Source organism: Acomys minous, assembly GCF_964271855.1.
Source record: "Acomys minous genome assembly, chromosome: 6".
Lineage (NCBI taxonomy): Eukaryota > Metazoa > Chordata > Mammalia > Rodentia > Muridae > Acomys > Acomys minous.
In genome coordinates this window covers 41,554,234-41,580,928 of record NC_140487.1, presented here as the reverse complement: position 1 = coordinate 41,580,928, position 26,695 = coordinate 41,554,234, and the positions used below count along the sequence as shown (strand labels likewise).

The following is a 26,695-nucleotide window of genomic DNA, read 5'->3' as shown; positions in this document are numbered from 1 at the left end:
TCATCATGGCAGGGAGCACGGCGGCAGGCAGGCAGGTATGGTTCTGGAGCAATAGCTAAGACCTTACATTTTGAGGCACAACCATGAGGCAGAGAGAGCCCATACCTGGTGGCACTCCCTCGCTATGGCCACAGATTCTAATCTTTCTCCAATAGTCCCATCACCTGGGGACCAAGTATTCAAGCACATGAGCCACGGAGATCATTCCCGTTCAAAGCCCCACACCAAGTATGTTGTTACGTTATGGACACCAGCACATTTTCTGGGTTAAGGCTGTACACAACCCTTTATGACCTATCTAGCATCTGTAGTGATGGCCTCTGAATTATAGCTAATGCTTTCTGAGTAAATAAATGGTTCGCTTTTCATTTGTTATAAGGGAGGCAGTGCTGCAGCTGATGTAATGTAGGCTAGAAGAAGCAGGGGGAGATGCAGCCTCCTGCACTCAGGTCAGGCTGTATCCAGCCTGTGATGAGGGTCAGGAGCACCCAAGGCAGCAAGCATTCGAGGTACCCTGAGAGAAGTCCCAGCCCCCTCATGCCTTTGTGATGATCCTACCCTCCCCCCTACCTCCGTGGCTGGGAGCATGTAGGCACAAGCCCCATCCTTTCTGCTAATATGAATAACAGAAAGACAGACAAACCACCCTGTCATAATTGTTTTTCTGAGACTCTGCATTGGTGATCACCTTCCCAAGCACCAAGGCCCCGTTCAGCCCCCACTGAGCAATTCCTGCAACCTCCCCTCCTTCCACTCGTTCCTTGACTTTCGCCAGTCCATGTGGAAGAACTCTTTGTAGATTTCAAATGTTGTATCTTTGTTCATTACCTGAATTGTAAGCACTGCCCATCTCTGTAGTGTTTTAATGTCTAAAATGTAAGCTCACACAGCAGGCTAAATACAGCTGCCATTCCTTTTACAGCTCCCGGGCTTCCTAGTTTTTGAGAAATTCTTTTGTGTTTGAGCTAAATAATTGACTTTAAAAGCTATTAAAGACTTTATCACAATTTGGATTGTAGTCTGAGTGTCTGTGTCACATGTTCTCCAGTGGTGCCAGCAGAGCCTTCCAGGAGAGTCCTTGTCCCTCAGTGCAGTTCATACCATTGAAAGAATTCAGAATCAAAGGCTCACGCCACTGGAGCCACCTTCTGAATTCTCTAGTCTTTACCACTTTCTGTTCACTTTTCTGCAAACTTAGACAGTTTTAAGCTTGGCCTGAGTTCAGAAGCCTGTGATTTGCATCTCATTAACACTCATTTTCTATGTGAAAGTTCGAGAAACTCTTAATCGCTCATGCTTCGTAAAGTGGAAATAACATTTGTTATCACCTTACGGCCAGTGTGAACTTTCAAGGGAGTAATAATAAGACCCAGCCACAGCAAGGATGCAAAGCAAGTGTTGTCATTGAACGGAATATTGTATCTTTGGTGTGCATTCACTATTGGCCAGCAGTTCTCAACCTGTGGGTCATGAGTCACACAGGGATCACATAGCTGACATACTGCATATCAGATACTTATATTACAGTTCATAACAGTGGCAGAATTACAGTTATAAAGTAGCAACAAAATAATTTTCTGGTTGGGGGTCACCATAACATGAGGGACTGTGTTAAAGGGTTGCAGCATTAGGAAGGTTGAGAACCACTGCTGTAGGTAAAAGCAACAACAACAACAACAACAACAACAACAACAAAAGCAAACAAAACCCCACATGTTTCTCTGGGTGTGGGGACTTCATGGTCATCTTAGGTGTTCAGTCTGACATATGAGGTTGTGCCTTGAGTCAGAAGTATCTCTCACAGGCCTGTGTTTTGAATGCTTGCTCTCCAGCTTTGGGATATAGGACATGGCTGGCTGAGGTAGGCCACTAGGGGTGGGCTTTGATGGATTAGCCCAGTCCTAATGGAAGCTCTTTGCTTCTTGATCTAGCATGACATGGACTCTTTCTGCTGCAAGTTTTCACTGCTACAAAGGGGGCAAGACCTCTGTGCCTCTGTCATGATGGACTGAGCCAAACCAAATATTTCTTTTCTTAAAGGCTCTGTCATGTGTTCCATCATGATCTATAGGCAGTAAATGGTTGGTAAAGAAGGAAGGGACAGTTTCTTCACTGGTTTAGCCAATGGTAAGGTACCCATGCTCTTTTAGTTAACCTTTTACCTAAAGTCCTGTAAATAACTCTAATGAAACTCACTGGTTAATCAAAACAACAAAATCCAAGAAGTGATGAAAATCAACAAGAGATGAATTACAAAGGGATCAGCAGGAGTGGGATGGGACAAAAGAGGAAAAAGGAGGTGAATATGATAAAATGCATCATATAAATATATGGAAATAGCACAAGACTCTTTATTATATATCATTAATGCATGTTAATAAAACAAGTGTTTAAGCTTTTACCAGAGTTTTACTTAGTATCATATTAAAGGTTGTTGTCAGTCTTCATAGAATTGACATTTTGATATCATCTTTAAAAGTTTTCAAATTTTTAACCATGCCTATAACTCCAGAACTCAGAGAGGCAGAGACAGGATTCTCTCTGTGAGTTTGAGACCAGCGTAGTCTACAAAGTGAGTCCAGGTCAGCCAGTGCTACACAGAGAAACCCTGTCTTGAAAAAACCAAAACCAAAAGCTTTCAAAAATTTAACAGTATTTTATAGCCTGTATACTCAAAGCTCTGCATTATAGAAGTGGTGTAAGTGGGGGAGGACACTGTGTAAAGCAGTAGGATGTTCCTACCTGCATGCAGACAGTTGGGGGAAAGCAAAATCTTTGCTGTTTTTTAGAACAATCTTCTTGTGAAACTCACAGAGAAGTAACGTTCAAGCTGAGGTGAGGCAGAAGGCAAGCATCGAAAGGGTGTACGGACTCACAAGAGGTCACACGTGCAATTCAACTGAACACCTGTCAAACTCAAAGGGACATCTGTGTTGCCCTCATGAGTGAGGAAGGAGGCCTGTGGACTGGGAAAACTTCCGAGTTTGCCTCTGCCCTCCTTTTCATCATTTGGAACCAGCTGGACTCAGGAACTGAGGTCACTACAGTGAATGCCAGGGAAAGCACACGGCTCAGTAGCCAGTTAGCAGACTGGGAGGGAGGTTAGCTGCTGAAGAGTGTTCTGATAGTTCCATCTGGGTCTTTCCTGACCTTGGTAATGTCTCTGCTGCATCTTTATGCTCAGTTGTACACATAGCTTGTTTATCCCAGAGCACATTTAGTGACCTCCAGAAGTGACCCCTTAGCATCGGATGGTGCCACCTCTCCCCCCCCAGGTAACAAGCACAGTACTGCCGCAGTGTATCCTTATTAGAGGCAGAAGATAGTCTCAGCCTACTAAGACAAATGTCCTCCTTACACTGGAGGTATGGCTTATAGCCCTTATCTGGGGTTCTGCTTTCAGGAGCATCTGTTACCCAGGGTCCACTGTGGTCTGAAAATAGTAAATGGAAAGTTCTAGAAGTGATTCATTTGAAGTAGAGTGCCAAGATGCATCTGCCTTGGGTGTGAACTGTGCCTTTGCCCAGAAAATCCATACCACACACATACTACCAACTCATTCATCATTCAGCAGCAGCCTCGGGGATCAGACTGACTGTCACAATACTGCAGTGCCGAGGTCAAGCCATTCTTACCTCACTCAGTGATGATCTAAATCACAAAATTAGCAAGGTTGGCACTCTGAGTGTGCCAAAGAGAGGCTGTAACAGGCTTCCTTTAAGAGGGAAAAAAAAAAGCATTCCTAACTCTATATGGAAAGAGAAACAAACCTCTCACTACAATAAGGGTCAATTTCCCATGTGTGAACTCATGAAGAAGGAAAAAGAGGTTTGTACTAGCTTTACCGACTCCTTCTCCAATACCTAGGAGGTGTGGCCATAGCGTGCTCACCATGGGTGGAAGGGCATTGATTATAGGATTTGGTGGAGCTCATGGATGATGGATGCAGGCATTAACTGAGAGTCTTGGAGGGTGTCCTTTGGGGCCAAGGCACTCTACCGTAGTGTGGAATTAATCAAAGCTCTCTCAGCTCCACGCTATCAGCTATCAGCTATAAATCTTAGACTTCTTTCTTTCCTCTTCTTATTTTCTGATCTGTTTTTCTAAAGACACTACATCTTTTAGATGCAGGGCTTGGGGTAACTGGGCTGTAACAGACCTGGAAGCCTTCTCCCTGGGGTCTGGCTCTCTGAGTATTGGAAGGTGCTATGCAAGCTGCCAAGGGAAAAAAGCAATCAACAAGCCTAGCCAGCTGTAAAGACCGGTGAAACACAACAGTGGCCAGAATGGCAAGCTATCCCAAGTGATGCAATAGTGGCCCTCACAGGTAGGGGGCAGAAAACAGCCGTCTAATTAGACTTAATGCCTGGTCAAAGGAAGGGAAATCACACTGGGTACTATAAACCCAACCATCTACCTGCAGCCAAAGAAATCATAGACCCTGAAGGGGAATCTGCTACTGCCATTTTCCTAAACTAATATAACTTTGAACTGTAGGTGTAACTTTCACCCCTCATCAAAAAAACTTGATTTTGCAGCAGATAGAGGCTTGTAATAGCCTCCAGACCCTCCACAACTGGTCAAAATGCAGAGAATAAGTGTCCAGCCTCAGTCTGTACATTGATAGTGCAACTCCTACAACTAAGGCTCACAAAAAAAAAAAAAAAAAGCAGAAAATCTTAAAAAGATTGTAAGAGTAAGAGGTCAGGACACCTTCTGTGAGATAGTGTCTTATGTATATCATAGGAAGTATACACGCATGAAATAGTGACAATATGGTCACCCAAACAAGACATGCACAATGACAAACCGGCTGTCATGCCAACATGGATGGGAAAAATGAAAATTTCATGAGGCCCTAAGCCTAGATGGAAAGCTCTACAGGTAACTAGTGACTGCTAGCAAGTACCCTGATGTCAACTGATCAGCTCTACACACACACACACACACACACACACACACACACACACACACACACGTGTGTGTGTGCAACACGAGAGAGAGAGAGAGAGAGAAAGAGAGAGAGAGAGAGAGAGAGAGAGAGAGAGAGAGAGAGCACACAGAGTGCACTAGTAGTCAGAGGAACACAGGAAGAATTGAAAGGTGGGAGGGAAAGGTGGAAATAATGTAACTATAGTACTTCACATATGAAATTCTGAATAAAAATCATCCTGGCTAGTTCTATGTCAACCTGACACAAGCAAGCTGGAGTTATCTGAAAGGAAGGACCCTCAATGGAGAACATGCCTCAATAAGATTTAGCAATAAGTAAGTCACTTTCTTTCTTTCTTTCCTATCTATCTATCTATCTATCTATCTATCTATCTATCTATCTATCTATCATCACTTTACTGCCTGATCCCAGCCCCCTCCGTCTTCTCCTCTCAATCCCACCCTCACACTCCCTTCCTTTGTTCTCCTCTCTCCTTCTTGGAAAAGGGAGGCCCCCAATGGGTACCAATCTACTCTGGCACTTCAAGTTGAAACAGGACTAAGCTCATCTCCTCCCACTGAGACCTGACAAGGCAGGTCACCTGGGGAAAGGGATCCAAAAGCAGGCATCAGAATCAGAGAGAGCCCCTACTCCCACTGTTAGGAAATCCACATGTTGACCACATTGCATTTTGCTACATATGTGGAGGAGGTCTAGGTCCAGCCATGCCTGCTCTTTGGTTGGTGGTTCAGTCTCTGTGAGCCCCCAAGGGGCCAGATTAGTTGACTCTTAGGACTGCTTGTGCCCTTGATTCCTCTGGCTTCCTCAATCCTTCCTCCCACTCTTCCACAAAACTGCACGCTCTGCCTATTGTTTGACTGTGGGTCTCTGCTCTGTTTCCATCAGCTGCTGGATGAAGCCTCTCAGAAGACAGCTATGCTAGGCTCCTGTCTGCAAGCATAGTAGAGTATCATTAATAGTGACAGGGGTTGGCTCTGTCCCATGGGGTGGATCTCAAGTTGAACCAGCCATTGGTTTGGCAATTCCCTTAATCTTTGCTTCATCATTAACCTTACACTTCTTGTAGGTGAGACAAATTTTGGGTGGAAGGTTTTATGAGTAGATTGGAGTCCCCTCCCTTCCCTGGAAATCCCACCTAGCTACAGGAAGTGGCAACTTCAGGCTCCTTAACCCCTGCTGCTAGGGCATATCAGATACCCCATAGACTCCTGAGAGCTTCCCCAGCCCCAGAGATCCCCCCATGATTTTTGTTCTCTTTCCTGGTCCTTTCCGTGCCCCATAATGGGGGAGGGGGAGGACCCAGCCCATTCCACCTTTGGGCTGGTGGTCCTGGGTTCTATAAGAAAGCAGGCTAAGCAAGCCATGGGAAGCAAGCCAGTAAGCAGCACCTTCCATGGCCTCTGCATCAGCTCCTGACTCCAGCTCTCTGCCCTGTCTGAATTCTTGTCTTGATTTTTTTGGATGATGAGCGGTGCTGTTGAATGTAAGCCAAATAAACTCATCCCCAAATTTCTTTGGTCATGGTGTTTCATCATGAATCCTGACTAAAAAGTAATGATGCTGCTGATGGTGACGCTGTTGCTACTGCTGCTATTGCTGCTGCTGCTGCTGCTGCTGCTGCTGCTGATGATGATGATGATAAGAATTATCAATTATTAGGGGCCCCTAAGAATTTTAGCTATGTGAGTCCATGTGTGTGTGCCCAGTGTTTAGGGTCCTCTTGGGTCACAGTATAGGTGTTCGAAACATGAGGAAGTGCCATCCCCTTACTCTGTAGACTTTGTGCCATCCGTTGTCTTGAGGTGGCCTGGTGTGATGGTTGATTTGACTTGTCAGTCTTGATAGAGGGAGTCTCAGGGAAGCATTGTCAACATTAGGTTGGCCTGAGGCCATATTTGTCAAGATTATCTTGACTAAGGTAAGAAGACCTACCCGAGACTTAAACGGGGCTGGGAAAGAGTCTGGAGCAGGGCCACTGAAGGGCTAGCCAGCCCCATTCTCATCGAAGGGGCTGAGATACCAGCTCCTGCCAGCTTTTGTTTTCTGTGAGAAAATGACGCACGGCTGCCAAATCGTTCTATTTTTCAGGAGATGCCAGCAATCTGAATTTCAACTTGAGACAAACCAGTCCTTAGCCAAGCAAAACATCTGAGGGACAGCATAAGCTACCAGCTTCCACGTGACCACAGAGACAGGTCATTTTCCCTTCTAGAGTGTACTCCTATGCTACAAAAAACCCAACCTCAGATCAGAGATCCCCTGCAGGCTGAGCTGCTCACATGTGGACCCAGGGCCCCGTGAGCACACAGGAGCTGTGGGTAGGAGGTAAGCAGGACCTGTGGGATGACCTGTTCTCCCTTGTGATGACGCTCATGAGAACTTCCTTTCTTCCTGGGTACAACTGTGCCCTGGACTCAGGGACAGGAAAGGGTAAGAACAAAGGGCATGGACTTAGTTCTCCTCCCAAACTTGTCACTTTGCAGGGCAGAGTGAACAGCATGAAGCCCCGGGTAAAGATTAATCAAAGTGAAGCGAGGTACAGTTTCTATCCAGATGCTCACTGGAGGAAGGAAACAGGAAGAGAGGGGACCTCACGTTCTGATGCCCGGGGAATCCTGCAGTTCCTCTCCAGGCTGCCGCTGCTCTGGAACTTTGGAACAGGTCTCTGAGCAGTTGCCTAATTGTGTCCCTCTTGCGAAGAGTTAGAGCTAATTAATTAGCAGAGATCAAGATAAAATTCAAACCTGGTGTGTAATAGTGGTATAAAATCAAAGGAGATGTGAGTCAGAGAGACAAGATGCTCTTTTACTTGAATGTTAATCTGCTGACTAAAATAAGTAATTAGCTCACGTAAAGTTAGCAGGGAAGCACAGCAGCGTAATGAGGACAGACAGGCGTGGCTCAAATGCCTTCCTGACAGCCGGTGGCGCTCCCTTCCAAGAACCTCCAGGCTTCCGTACAGCTCTTCCTTTTCATCTTAGAAGGGCAGCAACATCTCATCTCTTTGGACCACAAGGTTCAGATTTGACGAACCAGATTAAAATTATCGAATAAACGCCATGAGACAGCAGCTGTGTAAACTGCATTAGGAAAAACAATACAGAGCCCTGGCAGCCAGCAAGATGGGCCGACTGCAGGGCTCATATTTATTTCCTGGCCTTTTTGGTGCAACGATGATGTCCTCCATTACTCACCAACGTGGAAGCATCCTGCTGTATTCTTCCATGGATTTTATAGAGCATCATGGCTCCGTCTCCTATGACCCCAGTGCCCCTGGAGCTGCTGTTTCCAGGGTTACATCCTAATTCATCATTTCCACCCACTCATCTCCTCCGCCCAGTTCCAGGTTATTTTTGTGAATGTAGGCCGTTTCCAGTGGTTCACTAGTGAAAAGTTCCCCAGACTGACCAAATGCATAAGTTTTTTTAAATTCCTTTTGAAATGTGTTTCTAAACTTCCTCCTAAAGGCCTGGCACAATTTAGATGGCACAGAAGCCTGCATTGCTCTTGCCACTGGCACCATGAATGAAAGGGGGCACAGAATGAGTATGCGCATCGCAGAAGGCAGACAACAGGTGCGACGGCCTCACAGGCCTCACAGGCCTCACAGGCCTCACAGGCATAGCCAGGTGCCCTGAAGCTTTGCTGCCTTCCAACCTAGGGACACAACACCTGCTATGACCCTATTGTCACTAAGAGCCAACCACTGTTTCTCCTACCACCTGGGAGTCTGTCACAGTGTGAGAACTCTCCTCTGCCTCAGAACCCTTCAGAAGCAGGAGCCCCTTGCTATCTATTGGAGTAGAAGGTTCTCTCTCCCTCTCCTCTCTTTCCTCAGAACACTACAGTACTACACACACTGTTAAATCTCCCCTAATAAAGAGTTCCCCTGGAGGACAATGTCTCTCAGTTGCCTCCTTCTTGAACCTACCCTATCTCATCTCATTTCCATTCCTAAAATCTAACAACACTCCAGTTCGGCCATCTCTCCTGAAAGCCCTGCAGAATCACCAGGATAGTGAGTGAGGGTGAAGCCAGAGTTCTTTCATGGTCACTCTCAGGTTCCTTATCTGGGAGGAGGTAGAATATCAACAGAAGCCAATGACAATCCCACTGTAGAGAGTTAAGTAGCAAGTATAGGTCACAGACCTCTCCACTGAGAAGTCTGTCCTGTTCTGTTCCGGAAATGTAAAGAGGGCTGAGTTTTGTTTGCTTGTTTTTGAGACGGGGTTTCTGTGTAGCCTTGGTTGTCCTCAAGTCTCTTTGTAGAGCAGGTTGGCCTTGAACTCACAAAGTTTCACCTGCCTCTGCCTCCTGAGTGCTGGAATTAAAGGCATGCGCCACCACCATCTGGCTGAGAGTGCTGAGCTTCCTGAGGAATGTAGGGCCTGCAAAGCCCATTTTGTTAAGTCAGTGGGATGTAGTAAGGCCACTTGAAGCACACTTCTATGAGAAAAGAAGGGAGACTCTAGGAAAGGGGACTAGGCAGGAGAGGAAGCACAGTCTGCTGCTCAGAAGAGGAGACTCATCAACTATCCAGGTGTGTGGTGCCCACCGACCTACGTCAATCACCAGCGGAGGCAGGTGATTGTTTCACAGTAGCCCACTTTTCAGGGCAAAAGGGGTGTAAGATGCCAAGGATCTTCTTTGTTGATATAAGAGACTCCTTAGAACAATAAAAATAATAACACTTAACTTATTTTTATCGTAAGAGTGAAATAGAACGTTCCAGAATTCCTGAGACATCAAATGTAACTAGTGAGAGTTACTTTGGATTTAACTTTTACATTTATTTTCTGAAGATTTCTTGGTGCCACCAGCAGCATTTGAGGACTTGACCTCCCTCTGTACAGCTGCAGCCCATGCCCTATGAGAAAGACCATTCTGCTATCTACTACTGTTGCCTGGACATCCGGATTCTACCATCTACTGATGCTGCCTGGATACTTACAAGGCCCAGTTCAGTGAAGTGTTATTACCATGTTCCTGTGGCCTTGGTTGTCTTCTGGGTCTTCCTGTCTAGATACCCCCACTCCTTTTACCTGTACCCTGAGCACTGCCTAAGCTCTCCCAGGCTAGATGAACATCCGGTAGATACCACATAGCTTACATTTTCCAGCATGGGATATGCAATCTCTCACTTATCATCATAACACTCCTGAGAGTCAAGACTGGGACAGACAGCACAAATAATAGGGGCCCCGTAGTCCTCAAGTATAGTTCCTGTGGGAAGGCAGATGCAAAGTTTAAGGCCAGAACCCAGGTGCTGCTTGGGTCCTCCACACATTCTGCTCATGCAGATGTTTCTAGAAGGCTGCTCATATCCGCTTTGTCATCCTCTAATACTCATTCATAAAACACAGCTTCTGGCTATAGCAGGCCTCACAGCTGAGAGCTGGCTGGAGGCTAGATTTAAAAAACAATGGAGTAGGGGCTGGAGAGATGGCTCAGCAGTTGAGAGCACTCTGGTCTTCCAGGGCACCTGGGTTCAGCTCCAACATGGCAGCTCACAACTTTCTATAGCACTAGTCCCAGGGGATCCAGTGCTTTCTTCTGGCCCCCATAGGCACCAGGCATGCCCAGAGAGACACACAGACAACTGTACCCATAAAATAAACAAAAAATTAAAAGTAATGGACTGATGTGTTCGGTGGAGAACATGTTGAGGCAGGAGCATTTGGACGGTGGTGTGGTTAGAGCTCATGGTTACTTTTATCCAGGTCTAACCATGAAAAAGACAAAGTAGTGCAGAGAGATAGAAAAAATGTGCAGTCTGGTGATGAAAAATAGCTTGAATAAGCTAAAAGTAACACCTAAGGATATGCTGGGAAAGAGAACAAGAGGAATGGCTATCTGAGGGCACGACCCTGGCCACCGAAGGCTCTAACTTGTAAAAATACAAATTCATTTGAAAGGAAGGAGCCTGAATTGAGATTGCTGCTGGTGGGACTCCTGGTTCCTGAAAAGCATGTGTCTAGGGAAGTGTTTCCCCAGGATCAGGGCACAGAAGCTGCTGTAACTGTGGTCCAAGGTGGGCAGGCTCCACCCCAAGCCCCCAGCGGAACTTGGCAGTACTTGTTTTGCAGTCAGGACAGATGTGAAATCGAAGGTCTCAGGGGGATCTTGTACCACGTTTCCAGAGAGCTGCTGAGGCCAGGCAATGTATGGCAAGGATGGAGCACCTGCAAGGAGGCTCCTGCATGAGGAGGAAGCCTAAGAGGCAATAAAGACTCCCCAGACTGGAGATGCTACAACAACAGGATGTCTGCTGAGAAAAGGGCCTTCATGGAGCTGACCCTAAAGGGAGGTGCTAGAGCTGAGGAGCTGGGTGGGAGGAGCTACCCATGAGCTGGGTGGGAGGAGCTACCCATGCCCATGGGAGCTCAGACAGTTTCATCACAAGATGCAGATGCTAGATACAGACCTGCAAGATTTGGGTTTGCTTTGGTCTGACCATTCTTTGATATTCTCCCATTCTTCCCTTTCAGAGTGGGAATGTTTTCTTTGTGCCACTGCATATTGGAAATAGGTAACTTGTCCTTTAATTTACACGCACTCACAGTTAAGAGGCAGCCAAGATGAAACTTGGAGTTTTAAGCAGTGTTGAGACAACGGCTAAAGACTGACTTCTGGTGTCAGACTGAATGTGTTTTGGAGTCGTGACAACATTTGAAGGTAATGGCTTAAAAGTGACATGCATGGATGTCAAGCTGACAAGGGGCAGACTTGTGATGACTAACTTGGATTGTCAAGTTGACAACATTTAGAATCACCATGCAGGCCAACCTCTGGGCATGCCTGTGAGAGACTGGCTACACTGGACTACTACGGGGAAGGTCCGTTGTAAATGTGGGTGGCACTATTCATAGGCTGAACTCAGGACAGAACAAAGAGGAGGAGGACAGAGACCACAGGTGTTCCGTACTCCCCGTGTCCTGACTGCGGATGCCAGGTGACAAGCTGCCTTGAGCTCTTGTAGTCACGCTATCCTCATTGTGTCCAACTGTATCCACTTCAAATCAGGGGCCAAGAGGAACCCCCTCCTTAAGCGACATTTGTTACATGTTTTGTCACAGCAACGCGTCAAGTGAGTAATTCGGTGACTGCATTAAAAACTTTCAATAAATAACCCAAGTGCCCCCCTCCCACCTTGGTTTTTCAAGACAGGGGTTCTGTGTTTAGTGTTGGCTGGAACTCCTTCTGTTTCTGCCTGCCTCTGCCTCTGGAGTGCTGGGATGGAAGGCCTGCACCACCACAGCCCAGCTTCAGCCTAAATTCTGATCAGTCCCAAAGATACTGAGTTGGCTCCTTCATACAGGGTCACATGTCCTGCCACGAAGGAAGGGGCTAGAAGCAAATGTATAAATGATCCATTTTAATTGGCTGAGGAAAAAGGATGCAGTTAGTGAGATTGCTTCAGAATTGTAAAGTTCTGAGGACCACAGGATTCACAGCTTGCTTTCTGTTTCTCCACTTGTTTTACAGACCAACCAGAAATTTACAATTGGCCTCACAGGGGCCCCAGGCTGCCTTTAGTAATTTAAACAAGCCGGAAGTCTCTGGAATCCAGTTAAGAATGGGCCGCCTAGTGGTCAATAGAAGGGGTTGCAGTTGGGGGGCTGGCAAAGCTGTTTGGGGGGACTGTGAAACCTTGGGAGGTGGGGCCTGCTTCTCTGAGATTGGGCCTTGAGGGCCATAGACTGTTCTAGTGACTGCTTCCTGACCTGCTGAAGCTTGAGGAAGCAGCTGCAGTGATTCCAGCCACCGGGGAGCCTCCCGCTGCGTGACCGATCCCCTTTTAGTTGCTTCTTGCCAGGGTTTTAACCACAGCTGTGTGAAGAGTAACAGAGGAGAGCCGGATGTGCCGGTGCTCCATGCTTCCTGTTTGTTCCCTCAGTCTCATCCAGCCTTAGGAAGACACAGGCTGTGCGGTACCTGACTCTTGGGTCTCATCCAAGCTGGCAGGAGAAACCACTTTTAACTTGGAAATGGAGAAACAGGAGCCCAAACACTTGAAGCAGCTAAGCAACTGAGAAGAAATTAAACCCAGATTCTTGCATCTGAATTACAGTGCAGGCCACTAAGGGACATTTAGTCTCTGTATCTTTTTTTTTTTTTTTTAATGTTTCTAGCAGCATTTAAATGTGGATTTTCAGTGAAAAACTATCCATTGATCAGATTGCACATATTCATGTCCAATAAATGTTTGTAAATTAGTGCAACTGTGATATTACAGGGCAATAAAGATGGTGGTAATGGAATAAGCCAGTTAATGTCTTAGATGAAGAATTTTCTGTGTATATGGTGGATTCTGAAATTGTCCCACTATTTCACTGAGAGAACCTCGGTTAAACATGACCTGTTAAAAACTGCCAGTTTTAAAGATTTATTTATTTTTATTTTATGTGCATAGTGTTTTGCCTGCATGCATGTCTATATTCCATATATATGTCTCCTGTCTGAGGAGGACAGAAGAGGGCAAGGGAGTTACAAACATCTGTGAGCAACCATGTGGGTGCTGAAAATTGAACCTGGGTCCTCTGGAAGAACAACCAGTGCTTTTAACAAGTGCACCATCGCTCCAGGATCAGAGGGGCTCCTGCTCTGGGTCTTCTGAATGCACAACTGCACATATCCCCTCCGCTTGGACTAAACCACAACCCAGGTAGAAACGTGTACACCCTCAACAGCAGGCAGAACATTTCCTCCGCCTGGTAAGCATGTTAAAACATTCCTGTAACTTTAGCATTTGAAATAGGCCGAGCAAGATAATTCTTAATAATTCTACCCAGAACTTCCTTTTAGTGCAACAGGGTAGGCACATTCCTCACCCTTCCAGCCCTCCCTGGAGGATAGAATTTGATTAAACCCTGAGACGGTTCTAGGAGTGGTACCCTCACAGGGCCTGGCCAGGCCAGGATGCTGTAGGGGCAAAATTAATGCCATATCCTTTATGTAATTTATATTCTGCATTTAATACCATGTTCTGCATGAGAACGTGTCTCCAGGTGACTTCACTTCTTCCTGTGTTCCGGGAATGACCACGTACTGCCATAAACTAGACCTGCTAGCAGTTTCCAGAATCTCCACTGGAGCGATTGGCTGAGATAAAACAACTTTCCTGGAGACTCAGTCTCCACCCAACCTGCCTAAGGGACTGTGAAGTTTCCACAGCCTTGTCTATCCCTCCCCTCCAGGAACTGTGACCAAAATCTGGCCAGCCCAAGAATATAAAAACCCTAAAATTCTTCTGTTTGGGGTTGCCTCACTCCTGTGTGCAGGTGGACCCCAGCACGCAAGAACAATAAAGCTTCTAGCTTTTGCATCGACCCGGTCTCCATCTCTCTCATTTGATGCTTCCTGGTATAGACTCTCCCGATCAGAGTCTTACACTGCGTCTATGATAGAGACACAGCATCTTTACAGCAGAAATAAATGTAATTGAAAAATGCAACAGACAATTGAATGTCCCTGGGAGCAAAGATCAGAGAGGGCTTTCTCTGGGTCCAGGATGAGTGGTGAGTGAGGAAGCCATCCTTTCTTCCTCTGGGCAGAGCTCCTGGACCTGGCTCTCACTGACTTGTGGAACTCCTGGAGTCTCATCTGCCTGTGACGTCTCTGGGGCTGACTGGCCTTTTCTACTGCTCTTCCTGCCCGACTTCTAGCAGCCTGAGGTTCTTTCTCAGGCCTGAGTTTCACCCCAGCTTTTTTTTTTTTATCAGCTCTCTGACCTGGAAGTTCAGCCATTTCCGGTTTTCACTATTCATGTGTTCACCTTTGCTTTCTCCTTTTATTCCCCAAGGGAATGAGGCCAGAAAATGATCAGTCTTCAGGTTTGCAGAGACCCTTCCCCTAAGACTAAGCCTGAGTCTACTGTAAACAAAGAAACAAAGACAATTCCCTTTTGATAGTTTCTGGTAGTGAACCTCCGTCAGCGTTACTAGTATCTTCACACACAAGTCCAAAACAAGTCTTTCTGTCTGAAAACGTGATGCTTTCAGACCGGCTTAGTACTTATCTTAAACCATAAAAACCCCTAACGTAGCCAAAACTCTTTATCATGACACAGCCATGGAGCCTAAGGCAATATTCCCTGAGCAAGCAGGAGAGTTTTGTTTTGGTTTTTTTTTTTTAATAAGATCGAGCAGGTTCTCTTGAAGTATTATTCTGTGGGTTTTATTTCGATTGTTCTGTAAATGTGTGAGCGCCTTCGGACTTTATCTTTCAATTATACTTGATATGCAACACTTGCTTCCAACACCTGTGGAAGAATTTTTTAGGACCCCAAAAGAAAGCAGGCTTTCAACTTATTAAATTACTGTGCTTTCAATTCCCCATTATCTTTAGTTGCTCAGCCAGCAGTATTACAAGTTAATGCTTCTCCTCGGCTCAACTGAAAGTTGAAACCTAAAGTCATTTTCTGCTTTATTGACTTGCAGGAGAGAAAAAAAATTACTCTGAAATTATCCTGGCCATTAGACAGAGTACTTACAATTTTTTTGCCTTCTATTAACACTGTGGAATTATTTGTTTCAACGTTCCGCAGTATGACGTTCCCTTTCCGTTCTCTGTAGATGAATTCTTTATCTACAAGAGGGAAAGAGAAAAGAAACATGAACCATCCAGAAACCCGCCTCAGTATTTGATGGACGTGTGTGAAATAAATTGTGCAGTTCATCGCAGAGAGGGGCCTTTTAAGTGCAGTGCCTGCTTCCCGCTCTGCAGTGTGGCCTCCAGGGATGTTCATCTCTGTCTGCTCTGCACAGACAGCAATGTGTGGTGGAAATTTTGTTTTGTTTTAAAAATCAGTTATGTTATGTAAACATGTTTTTGTTTTAATCCCTAGCGTGGGGTATGGGACTGCCTTAGCTTATCCACAGCTGATAACAGCCTTGTGTGGGGGTCGTCTTTGCCAGCTGGAGACTGTTTAATTTTGAGGACTCAGAGAGGGTTATAAATATCAGAGCCCAGAGAGAGAGAGAGAGAGAGAGAGGCGGGGGGGAAGGTTTTGGGGACAGAGGAGGAAGAAGGCTGCTTGTTCTTCCTGCTTCTGTGTTTGCCATTTACTGTTGCTGGACTGGGCATCCCGATGACTGAGATTGACATTTTCTCAAAGAAACTGATGACCCTAACCAGCCAGAACTAAGTGTAAGGAAGTCTACACTCCATCTCTCCACTCATCTTCTTTCTCTCCTACCCACACAAAAAGTAGTGCCTACAGCAATGCATGCATGTGCTGAGTTTGAGGACATGCAGGCCTTCCTTGGGTAGGACATATAGAGTAGAGACACCAAGAGAGAAGTAAGATAGTCAGTAGCAAAGGAGCTGACAGTCTCCTGAACCTGAGGTTACCTGTGGCCACAGCCTGAAAGCCAGCTTTCCTTTTATTTTACAAGCTCCTGGTGTAACTCTAGAAAGGTTCCCCAGTTTTCTGCCATAGACATCTTTTCAATCTATCTCCGGCTGTCAGTGACTCTGGTCTTTCCAAATTCCAATCATTCCCTTAGAAATTTGATAAGTAGGGGCTAGGGAGATGGCTCAGTGGGTAGAATGCTTGCTTTGAAAGTATGAGGTCCTGAGTTTGGTTCCCAGTTCTACCAAAAAATGTTGGGAATGGAGGTACTTGGGTCTAATCCCGGCACTTGAGTGGCAAAGACAGGGAGATTCCCATGGCTCACTGGCTAGCCAGTCTACTCAGTGAGTTTCAGGTTAGTGAGAGACCCTGTCTCTAATAACAGGGCGGACAGCACCCCCAGATCCACACCTGTGTACGTATGTACCCACATGCACAACACCCCCCTCCCCCAACCCTGGACAATAACAAACCACAGGTGGATGCAAATCTGTGCTTGCAGGGGGAATGCAGGTACAGTTTCCCCAGGGTGGGACTGTGGATGGAAAGGCAGGGCCCAGCATGGAGACAGGGAATGAACACCCTTCTGAGTGAAGCTGGCAGTGCTGAACCGATTGGATGGTAAAGGCATTTTACACCAAATAGTTGGCTGAAAAGCACCACACAGAGGATTGTACCAATTTGAGAAGGAAGTACATTAAGGATACAGGGAAAAGGAAACGTTCTCCATTGCAAACTGTCATAGCCTGCTTGCTTCTAATGCCATCTGCTGCATGCATTATGCAAATTAGAGTTGAGAGTTTGGGGCTGAGGGTACAGACAGATGTGTGGGTGGCAGTTTCCCTTTGTTGTCCTGACAATGCTTCCTGCTAAGTGCCAAACAATTCCTATTTTCCTCTCTGGAGCAAGCAAACCATGAGACTTTTACCTGCTGGCATCTTCACAGTGTTGTTAGTCTTACGTGACAAATGTTAATGTTTCCTTCCACGTAGAAAAGCAGCTCAGGAAGCTGCATATCGGCTCTATAAGAAGCCTGCAAAAGGGGGTCACCACTTAATTTGACACAAACCCATTTCTGTTCATGTTCTAGCTTTCACAATGAGTGTATTTTTTTTAAAAAAATTATCCCTTTAATATTTTATATGTATGTGTGGGAATGTCCAGAGAGCGGAAGAGGGTGTCAGATCCCCTAAAGATGGAGGTCCAGGTGCTTGTACACTATCTAATGTGGAAGCTGGGAACTGGACTCAGGTCCTTTGCAAGATCAGCAAGCATTCTTAACCACCGAGCCATCTCTCAGGCCCCAAATGGATGAATCTGTCTAAAGAGTATACAGGTGCGAGCAGAACCTGCCTTGGAAGCTATGACAGTGCCTATGCACAGGGGAGAGTCCCTAACAGTGACTTTAACCCTGTCCACACTGGTGCGGGCTGTGTTCTAAGAACCTCTACCTCTGTAGGGAGGCTATCTCCATACCTGCTCAATAAATCTGTATGATAAAACAACAACAACAACAATAACAATAACAACAACAACAGTAACAACAAAACCCCAAAAACTGCCAAAGGAAAAAAAAAGCAAAAGACGCAAGAGAAGAAGGTGAATAGTCTGGAAATCAGAGAAAAGGAGGAGTAGGGACACAAGAGGGGAATAGGGGCAAACATGATCAAAATGCAGTGTATAATATATATATATATGTATATATGTATATATATGAAAAATTGAAATTAAATCCATTATTATGTATAACTGATTCAGGTTAATAAGAACAGAATGAAAATAAGTGTCTGTTTTCTGGAGCATTTTTTATTTTTCCTTTCAAAAAATGAGGCTTTAGCTTGCAAGGAAAGGACTTGTTTGTGGTATGAAGCAAAGGTTGAATTTGATCTGTTTACACCCACAACTGTCCCAGGAAATGCTGAGGTCATCAGTCTCTAAGTGATAAGCCCTGTGATCTCAAAGTTTCACCAGCAACCTTTGCGTTGCTAAGGTCTGATGTGCTGTTCTTGTGTGAGCATTAGTGAGCTGCCTCATCCTGCGTGGCACCACACTGCGGTGTGTAAGAGATGTTTAAAAATCTGTGTATGCTTACTTGTCTAAGAGTGTGCTCCTGTGCATGATAGGCATGTGTGCACGTGTGCATTCAGGCATGTGAGTTCAGGCACGCGTGTGCCACAGCGTGGGTATGTAGGTTGGAGAACAACCTGGGGTGTGGGTCCTCACTGTCTACTGTGTCTTTGCTAGTCCCTGCAGTGAACGCCATGCTAGCTGCCCTTTACCTGCAGGCTTTTCTTGTGGCTTTCTATTCCATCTCATCGCCTGTGTCTGTCCCTCTGTCAACGTCACCTTGTGATGGCTTTCGTAGACTTCCAGGAAGTCTTGGGTCAAAGTGTCTAAAGCCCGAAACTTTGTCTTGCCTTTCCTCAGGTGTGTTGTCCAGCCTACACCCTTACTTTTCTGAGAAGCTTTGAAGTACCCACACGGGAAAAAAGCACTCAGGATGAGGACACTATAGCAACAGATGCTTAGTTCATCAAGAGGACTGCTGCTGCCGCCACGGCAATTGTGGTTCTTTTCCTTTTTCTTGCACTTTAGCATTTTAAAATATTTTACTCTTGACATATTCATTATATATAATGATGGGTTTACTAAAGACAATTTCCTTCAATTATGCAATGGGACCAGGGACAATCTGGAGATCATTATATTAAGTGCTATATAAGTAAGATTCAGGAAGACAAACGCCCTGTGATTTCTCTCATCTGTGGAGTCTAGAGCACATGTGGACGTGCCGAACTGTTTACATTAATGTACATCATGATGATGTGGCACTGGGGGAGGAGGGATATTAGCGTCCTAGTTACTTTTCTGTTGCTACGATAATAATTACCATTACCAAGCACAGCTTGAGGAGGAAAGTACTCATTACATCTTACAGCCCATAGTCCACCATGGAGGGAGGTCAGGAAAAGAACTCCAGGCAAAAACCTGGAGGCAGGAGCGTGCTTCCTGGCCTGCTCCCTGTGGCTTGCTTCTTGTCTAAGATTGCCCTCCTGAGTGGCACCTCCAGTAGTGAGTAAGCCCTTCCACATCAGCAACTAGTCAAGAAAATGTCTCATAAATATCACCACAGCCCAATCTCCGGGAGGCAATTCTTCAACTGAGGTCGACAACAATTCCCTTCCACCTTCTCAGGGTTGGGTCTATATTAGTCACTTTCAGTAGATGGATTTTGATCATCACCTAATACATCAGCTCCAAACTTTCTGCCATTTTATAATATCATAATTTGGTTACTTTTATGGATCAAATATAATAATAATTTTCATTATTGTTGCTTTACTGAGTGTAAGTTTTAGTTCTAGTCCATTGAAAATAAAAATATTCCCGAAGAGGGTTTTCACTTCTAAAACCAGGTCACGTAACACAGGGCAGATGCCTTTCTGTTCAGTCCTGGTGACCTCATCAGAAATTCATACAATGCCAGAGAGGCTTGAAGAGGCATGTGTGTTTTATGCTTGATGTTAGGTAGGGTCGGCATGTCACCATTGAGCTTGAGAGTCCGGGTTTGCTAGTTTCTATTGCTCAGTTGTTGAGAGGTCCTTGTGTTGAAAGGTTGTTGACTATTACAGAATGCTGACCCTCCAGCACTGAAGTCACTGTGTGAGTGTTCGTTAACCCAGTATGTTGTGTTTTTAGATGCACTGACAGGGCCAGGCCCACAGCACTCCCTGTCATGTGCTGCTTCCCAGAGTCTTGATTTCAGTCCTACGATGCTTGGTTCAGGATCTTGCATCTGGGATCATGGTGGACAATGGTTAGTGTTGTTTCTTTTATCTAGGGCTCAGGTTGTGTGGCTCTGGAGTAAAAGGATTATTGTCTTCATAACATAATTTGGGAAGTTTCGGACCAGCTCTACTATGAACACATGCAGTTTGGATATCATCTGGGCCTCAGGTTTTCTTGCTAGAAGGTTCCAGATCCCCAACTTAAGTTCTTCAACAGATACAGAGCTATTTACATTTTCTACTTTTTCTTCCATCTGTTTTGATAATGTGAGTCACTCACTCAAGAAAACTATTCACATGATAGAGTATGTATATGTTTTAAAAATAATGTAGGGTGGTTCTCATCCACAACAAAAAACAGATGAACAAGGGAAAGGTGGACAAATTAATTTTTAAAAAGAGAGTTTTATTGGAACAAGACACCTCAGAGATAAATCAGAGAAATGGGGGAAGCTTGTGTCTTGCTATGCTTGGGGCTGATGGAAAGTGGGCAAGGGTGGAAGACAAGATGGTACTAAGGGAGCACAATTGCACAGTGACAATCTGTGTGCACCTGTCCTCCTTTGAGCCCTCAGGTCTTCATAGGATCACTCCTTTTCTGTGCATGTCAGGGAGGCACTTCTGGATTGAGCTTAGGGCTTGTTTTTAAAGCAAGCTGTAGAGTTCCTTGGCATCTTGTTTTGGGGAGGAGGACAGGTCAGTAGACTCTTGTTTCTGCTACTGTAGTGATCCTTGGATGCCAGTGTGTTATATTTTGGGCTCACTTATTTTGAGTCTAGCAGTATAAACTTTGCTCCTAGTACTATTTGATTATCTTTTAGGAAGTTGGTAGCTTATAACATCATAGGATAACAGGGCAGCAGCTACAGCCTTGGTGTATCTGTAAAGGACAGTTTGTGTGCTTTCTATCCTCCAGATTGTAGATACTCATTGGTTTTATTCACCTTTGCAAAGAGTACCATTTGGACAACATCTTTTCCAGCTCAGTACTTGACTTCATGATTCAGCTACTTTCTTCTCTATCTCTTTTTATTTTGTTTACTTTAGCCTTAACGTGGTCTTCTTTTTCTAGCTTTTTGAGAATAATCACTGGGTCTTTGGTGTAATATTCCCCACTCTTTCAAAAAGCAGTACCAAAGCTAACAATTTCTTTCTATTGGTAGCAGAAGATGCATCTCACATATTTTTTAAGATATACTTTTGTTTTGTCTATGTGTGTGTTGTGTGTCTTTGTGAGCGCATGTCTATGTGTGCGTGCTAGTGGAGGGCAGAAGAGTACGTTGGGTTTCCTGGAGCTGTAGTTGCAGGAGGTTGTGAGCTGTCCAGCGTGAGTGCTGAAACTGAGCTCAGGTCCCCTGGAAGAGCAGCATATGCTCTACCTGCCAAGGCATTTCTCCAACCCCTAGTCTTACCATTTAAAAAGGTTTATTTTACTTATGCATGTGTCTGTGTGAGTACATAGATACATGTATGTGCAGATGTTCCCACAGAGGACAGAAGAGAGCATCAGAGCCCATGGAGCTTGAGTTACAGGAATTGGTGAGCCACCCCTCATACCGTTGCTGGGAAGAAGACTCTAATTCTCATGAGTAAGCAGCAAGCACTCTGAGCCACTGAGTCAGCCCTCCAGACACTAATCTCACACACTTCAGCATGCTGAATTGTCACTATTCACTCCATACTACTCAAAGTGATTGACGGATGTATCAATGTCTTTTTTTTTCACAGAAGTAGAAAAACAATCACACATTCCTGAGAGCCACAGAGGACCTCAAGTTGCCAAGCCAATGCTAAATAAAAATGCACAAAGCTGAGGGCACTACACCCCTATTTAAAAACCTATATCAAATCAGGTATAGTGAAAACACTATGGTGTTGACACAAAAGTATAAACCAATGAAGCCAGCCAATATAACAGGATAGAAATTTCAGTAACACCCACATAGTTATTCTTAGTTGCTTCTTTTTTTAAGACAGGGTTTCTCTGTGTTGTTCTGGCCAAGCTGGCCTCGAACTCACAGTGATCTGCCTGCCTCTGTCTCCAGAGTACTGAGATTAAAGGCGTGCGCCACCATGCCTGGTATGCCTGGGTTCTCAATTGATTTTTGACAAAGGTGAAACCTGGATTTCCACATGCAGAAGGATGAAACCCAACGCTCCACACTGCATGCAAAAAACCCAGCTCAAAATAGAGTAGAACCTACACATAAACTCTAAAACCTTCAAACTTCTGCAAGAAAACATAGAGGGAGCTGGAGAGATGGCTCCAGCAGTTAGGAGACCCTGATGCTCTTCCAGAGGACCTGAGTTTGATTCTCAGTATCCACATTAGGGAGCTCATAACTGCCACGAAGTCCACCTTCATTGGATCTGATCTTCTGGACACACACACACACACACACACACACACACACACACACTAAATAAATAAATAAATAAATAAATAAATAAATAAATAAATTTAGAAAGGAAAGAAAAATGGGGAGGAAATAGTAAGACATTGGCTTGGGCAATGCTTTTTGGGTAAGACCCTAGAAACCACAACACCAACAGCAAAACCACAAGCAAGTGGCTTGGCAACAAGATAAAAAGTGTCTCTATTTACCAATTTTAGCTGCATTTTATTGCAGTACCTTGGCAGTGGCTTCCCTAGCAACTGTACTACAAGCTTTTATCTCTTTCCAGCTGGCAAACTCTATGTCTTATGAAATGGAGAAATCCGTTGAGCCTTCAGGACCCGTCTAGTGCCATCTTATTGCAGCTGTCATGTACGCTATGCACTTCCCACTTTCCATGAGACAATGTTACTATTTTTGCCTATTGCAAGATATGTTAAGGTGAAAAGTCATGATAAAGTCACCCCATGCTGCATCTGTTCTTTCTTACTTCTGATGCTGCCTGATGCTAGTGACAGTCCCGGGTTCCCATTGAGCACCGTTTCTTGTTTTTGAAGAATTTCTTATAGTCTCTGGTTATGTGGCTTCGCTGGCAACATGCTTGTCTATCTTTTCTGAAAATGCTTTCTTTTTCAGTATATTTTTGAGAGATTCTCTGAATACAGATTTCCAGGTTGATAGTTTTAGTTTCTCTCTCTCTCTCTCTCTTTCTTTCTTTCTTTCTTTCTAGTTTTGAAGTTTTGTTCCACTCTCTTGTGGCTGAACTTCTAACAGGAAGGCAGCCACTGAATGGACTATTTCCTGGTTCCCTGTGCCACTTCTGTTCTTGCTTTTGTGTTGGTTTCAGCAGGCCCAACATGACCTTCCGATGGGCTCCTGAACCTGGTCTCTGAAAATGAGCATCTTCCGTCACCCCCTGAGAGTGACCCCTAGAGGTTCTGTTTAAATTCTTGGTGCACAGTTGGTGGAATTGTTTGGGAAGGATTAAGAAGTGTGGCCTTGTTGGAGGACATGGCCTTCAAGTCTTCAAAAGCCGGTGTTTGGCCCAGTTCTCTCTCTTTCTCTCCAGTGTGGTGAGCAGGATGGAAGCTTTGATGTGCTGCTCAGGGCCATGCCCGCTTGCCTGCTCCCATGCTTCCTACCATGATGGGCATGGACTCATTGCCCCGCCCCTCTCTTTCTGCAAATTCAAAAGTCTACTTTAATCCACAGAAGAGTTAATGTCATATTTGTCAGACATATCACAGATATTTAGAATACAAATAAAATCTGTAACCCAGTCTGGTCTTGAACTTATGGTGTGATCTTACAGAGAACATGGGCATGAACAAGTTCTACATGTAGTTTATGTGGTCCTGGGGAGATGAAAGAGGGCCTCACACATACGAGCAAATACTTCTATACAGAAAATGGGGCACAACTATACCAAAGTCCTTCAAACTTAGATTTTTAAAAAGCACTCAGGAGGTCCTGGGTTAAATAAATTCCCAAGACAGACAAAACTTTATCAAACTGCATACAGTTAAAAGGCCTCAAAGTCACACATCAAGTTAACCTTTAGCAGGTGACTGTGGCAGGCACATCCTCTTCTTTCCTCAATGAGCTACTTGCGATCACTGATAGGTTCAAATATGACACCACCCATACAGAGTTAAAAAAAAAAACTGGTCTCACCCTCTTAAACTATAAGCTCAAATTAAGTGCTTTCTTTGGTAAGTTACCTTGGTCATCATGTCTCTTCATGACTATAGGAAAGTAACTAAGACATGCCTGAATCACTTTTGCTGAGTATGCATTTTTAAAAAACTCACCTCCTTTCCTTCTGGTTTTCCAATTTTATCTATCTATCTATCTATCTATCTATCTATCTATCATCTATCTATCTATCTATATTCCTTCCTACCTGCCTTCCTTCCTTCCTTCCTTCCTTCTTTTTTTGTTTTTTTTGAGACAGGGTTTCTCTGTGTAGCCTTGGCTGTCCTGGGCTTTCTTTATAGACCAGGCTGGCCTTGAACTTAGAGAGATCTGCCTGCCTCTGAGTGTGGAGATCATTGGGATTACTGGCATGCGCCACTGAGCCCACTGGTTTTCCAATTTTCTAATTGCATGTACACTGTGGAGTTTCATATCACCTCCCAGGCTTCTTATTCCCCCCTCTCCATGTTTGTATGTGTGTATGGTATGTGTATTAGTTTAGAGGTGCACGTGTGTGCAGATGCCCGTGTACATGAGTACAAATAGGGAGTCTCCCTCTATTACCTTCCACAACATTCACCGAGGCAATTGAGGACTTTCCATTGAAGCTTGGCCTTGTGATACAGCTGGTCTACCTGCACAGCTTACCACATTGGTTCTGTCTCGGGAATTACAGGTTCAACACCATGCCCGTTCAGCACTTATGTGCATGCTGGAGAATCCAGACTCCTGTGGTTATGTTTCCCCTCCTGAGCCATCTCTATCTCCTTCCCCACCACTTTCCCATTTGCCCTGGGTAATTTCTCCTGCACTGCCAACAAGGTCATCTCAATCCTTTGCCACAGTCACTCACTGATCAAGCCAACCAACTCAAGTTTTCATTTAGAAAATGTCATTGTGTTTGTCACATCTATTTTCCTATCTAGACCTCACATTTCTCTGCCAGAGTTTCTGCTCACTGAACCCATGCTCGTGCCAATTCTTTAACATAGCCATCTTTCTTGGTCCCAAACTCTGCTTCATTTTGGGTCATACTTGACTCATATTCTTTGTTGCTGCGGGGTCGGGGGTGGCAGGGTAGTCTTTCTTCAGCTCTTTGTTGGTCAGGAAAGTTTGGGTCATATCCTGGACAACATGGACTTTAAACCTCTGGCTCCCGCCCACTGTCCTTGCTCCCTCTGCTAGAGCCCACATTCTTCTTCCTGAGTGGAAGCTGCTTTGTTTCTGGGGCAGAATATTTTCAGTCAGACATTGATATTCTGCCTTTGGTGAAAGTGATTTCAGTCTTTCCACCTGGGTGCTCTGTGGGCCCACTGGAACTGTGGGGGTGCTTGCTAGAGAGGCCTTTGCATCCTCTCCTTGTGCTGGTTATTCTCTCTTACAGCTTCCAGATCACAACTTCCTCATGTCCAGTGTTTGCACCCCAGCCCTGGTTGTCATTCACCTCACTGTAGACTGCTCCATCAGCCTCTTGCTGGGTCTCATTTCCTTTTAGCACAATATTCTGTATGACCTGGAGCAGAGGGTGATGACATCAGGGTGTGCTGCCATCAGAGGGTGTGACGTCAGAGGATGCTGCCATCAGAGGGTGCTGACCTCAAAGGGTGTGACATCATGCAGTGTTGACAACAGAGGGTGCTGCTATCAGAGAGTGTGACATCAGAGGGTGCTGACATCAGAGGGTGATGTCAGAGGGTGCTGATATCAGAGGTTGTGACATTAGAGGGTACTGACATCAGAGGGTGATAACATCAGAGGGTGTGACATCAGAGGATGTGATACCAGAGGGTGTGACATCAGAGAGTACAATATCAGAGGGTGCTGATGACATTAGAAGCAAGCACCTGGGTGTACCCACTAATGCCTGGGAGCTGATGGCCTGCACCCATCAGAAATCAGGGACCAAAAATTCTGCAAGGGCAAGATAAATCTCTGAAGAGCTACAAAACCCAGGCCCCAGGCATCTCAGCAGATGCTGGTCTCCTACATGCTTACACGTGTCACATATTCTAGCAACAAAGGACCTTCTAGCCACCACATCTCCCATGAGGATTTCCTGGCTCTGTCCCAGCTCTGGCCCTTGAATGACCAGCACCTGGTTGACCTGGCTAAGCACAGCTGAGGCTGTGATTGGCTAGCCTCCATTGTTCTCAAGGGCAACTGTTACAGCCCCAGCACTGACACACACACCCTTTCCTGATGAGTGAACATGTATGTGGATGTCAGCTTGCTGTCCCCTGGGACGTGGGATTTGCAAGCTGCTTGTGCCACCTCCACTCATTGTCGGCAAGTAAACTCTGCCTCTGGGTATCGCACCACGAGCTAGGTTGCTAGGTTGTAGATTCATTCCTTTTCTCTGAGGTATGATGTGTGAACAATAAACTGTGAATTTGAGAAAGACACCTCACTGTCTGCATTTCTGGGTAAGCCGTGGTCAGCCACCCACGAGCCTTCACTCCATGGCTGAGCTTTGCATGGCTTAACTTGGAGCTTCTCCTCCCTACCGTTG

General features: G+C 45.3%; 1 protein-coding gene across 4 annotated transcripts in view; it reads right to left on the bottom strand.

Moving 5' to 3' along the window:
* Positions 1-26,695, bottom strand: part of DPP6 (dipeptidyl peptidase like 6) — an 830,087-nt gene that overhangs the window by 226,513 nt on the left and 576,879 nt on the right. For all 4 annotated transcript variants that reach the window (XM_084787789.1, XM_084787791.1, XM_084787788.1 and 1 more), the window contains exon 4: positions 15,447-15,541. In XM_084787789.1, coding sequence (XP_084643915.1) covers positions 15,447-15,541 — 95 coding nt within the window. The remainder of the gene's footprint in view (positions 1-15,446; positions 15,542-26,695) is intronic.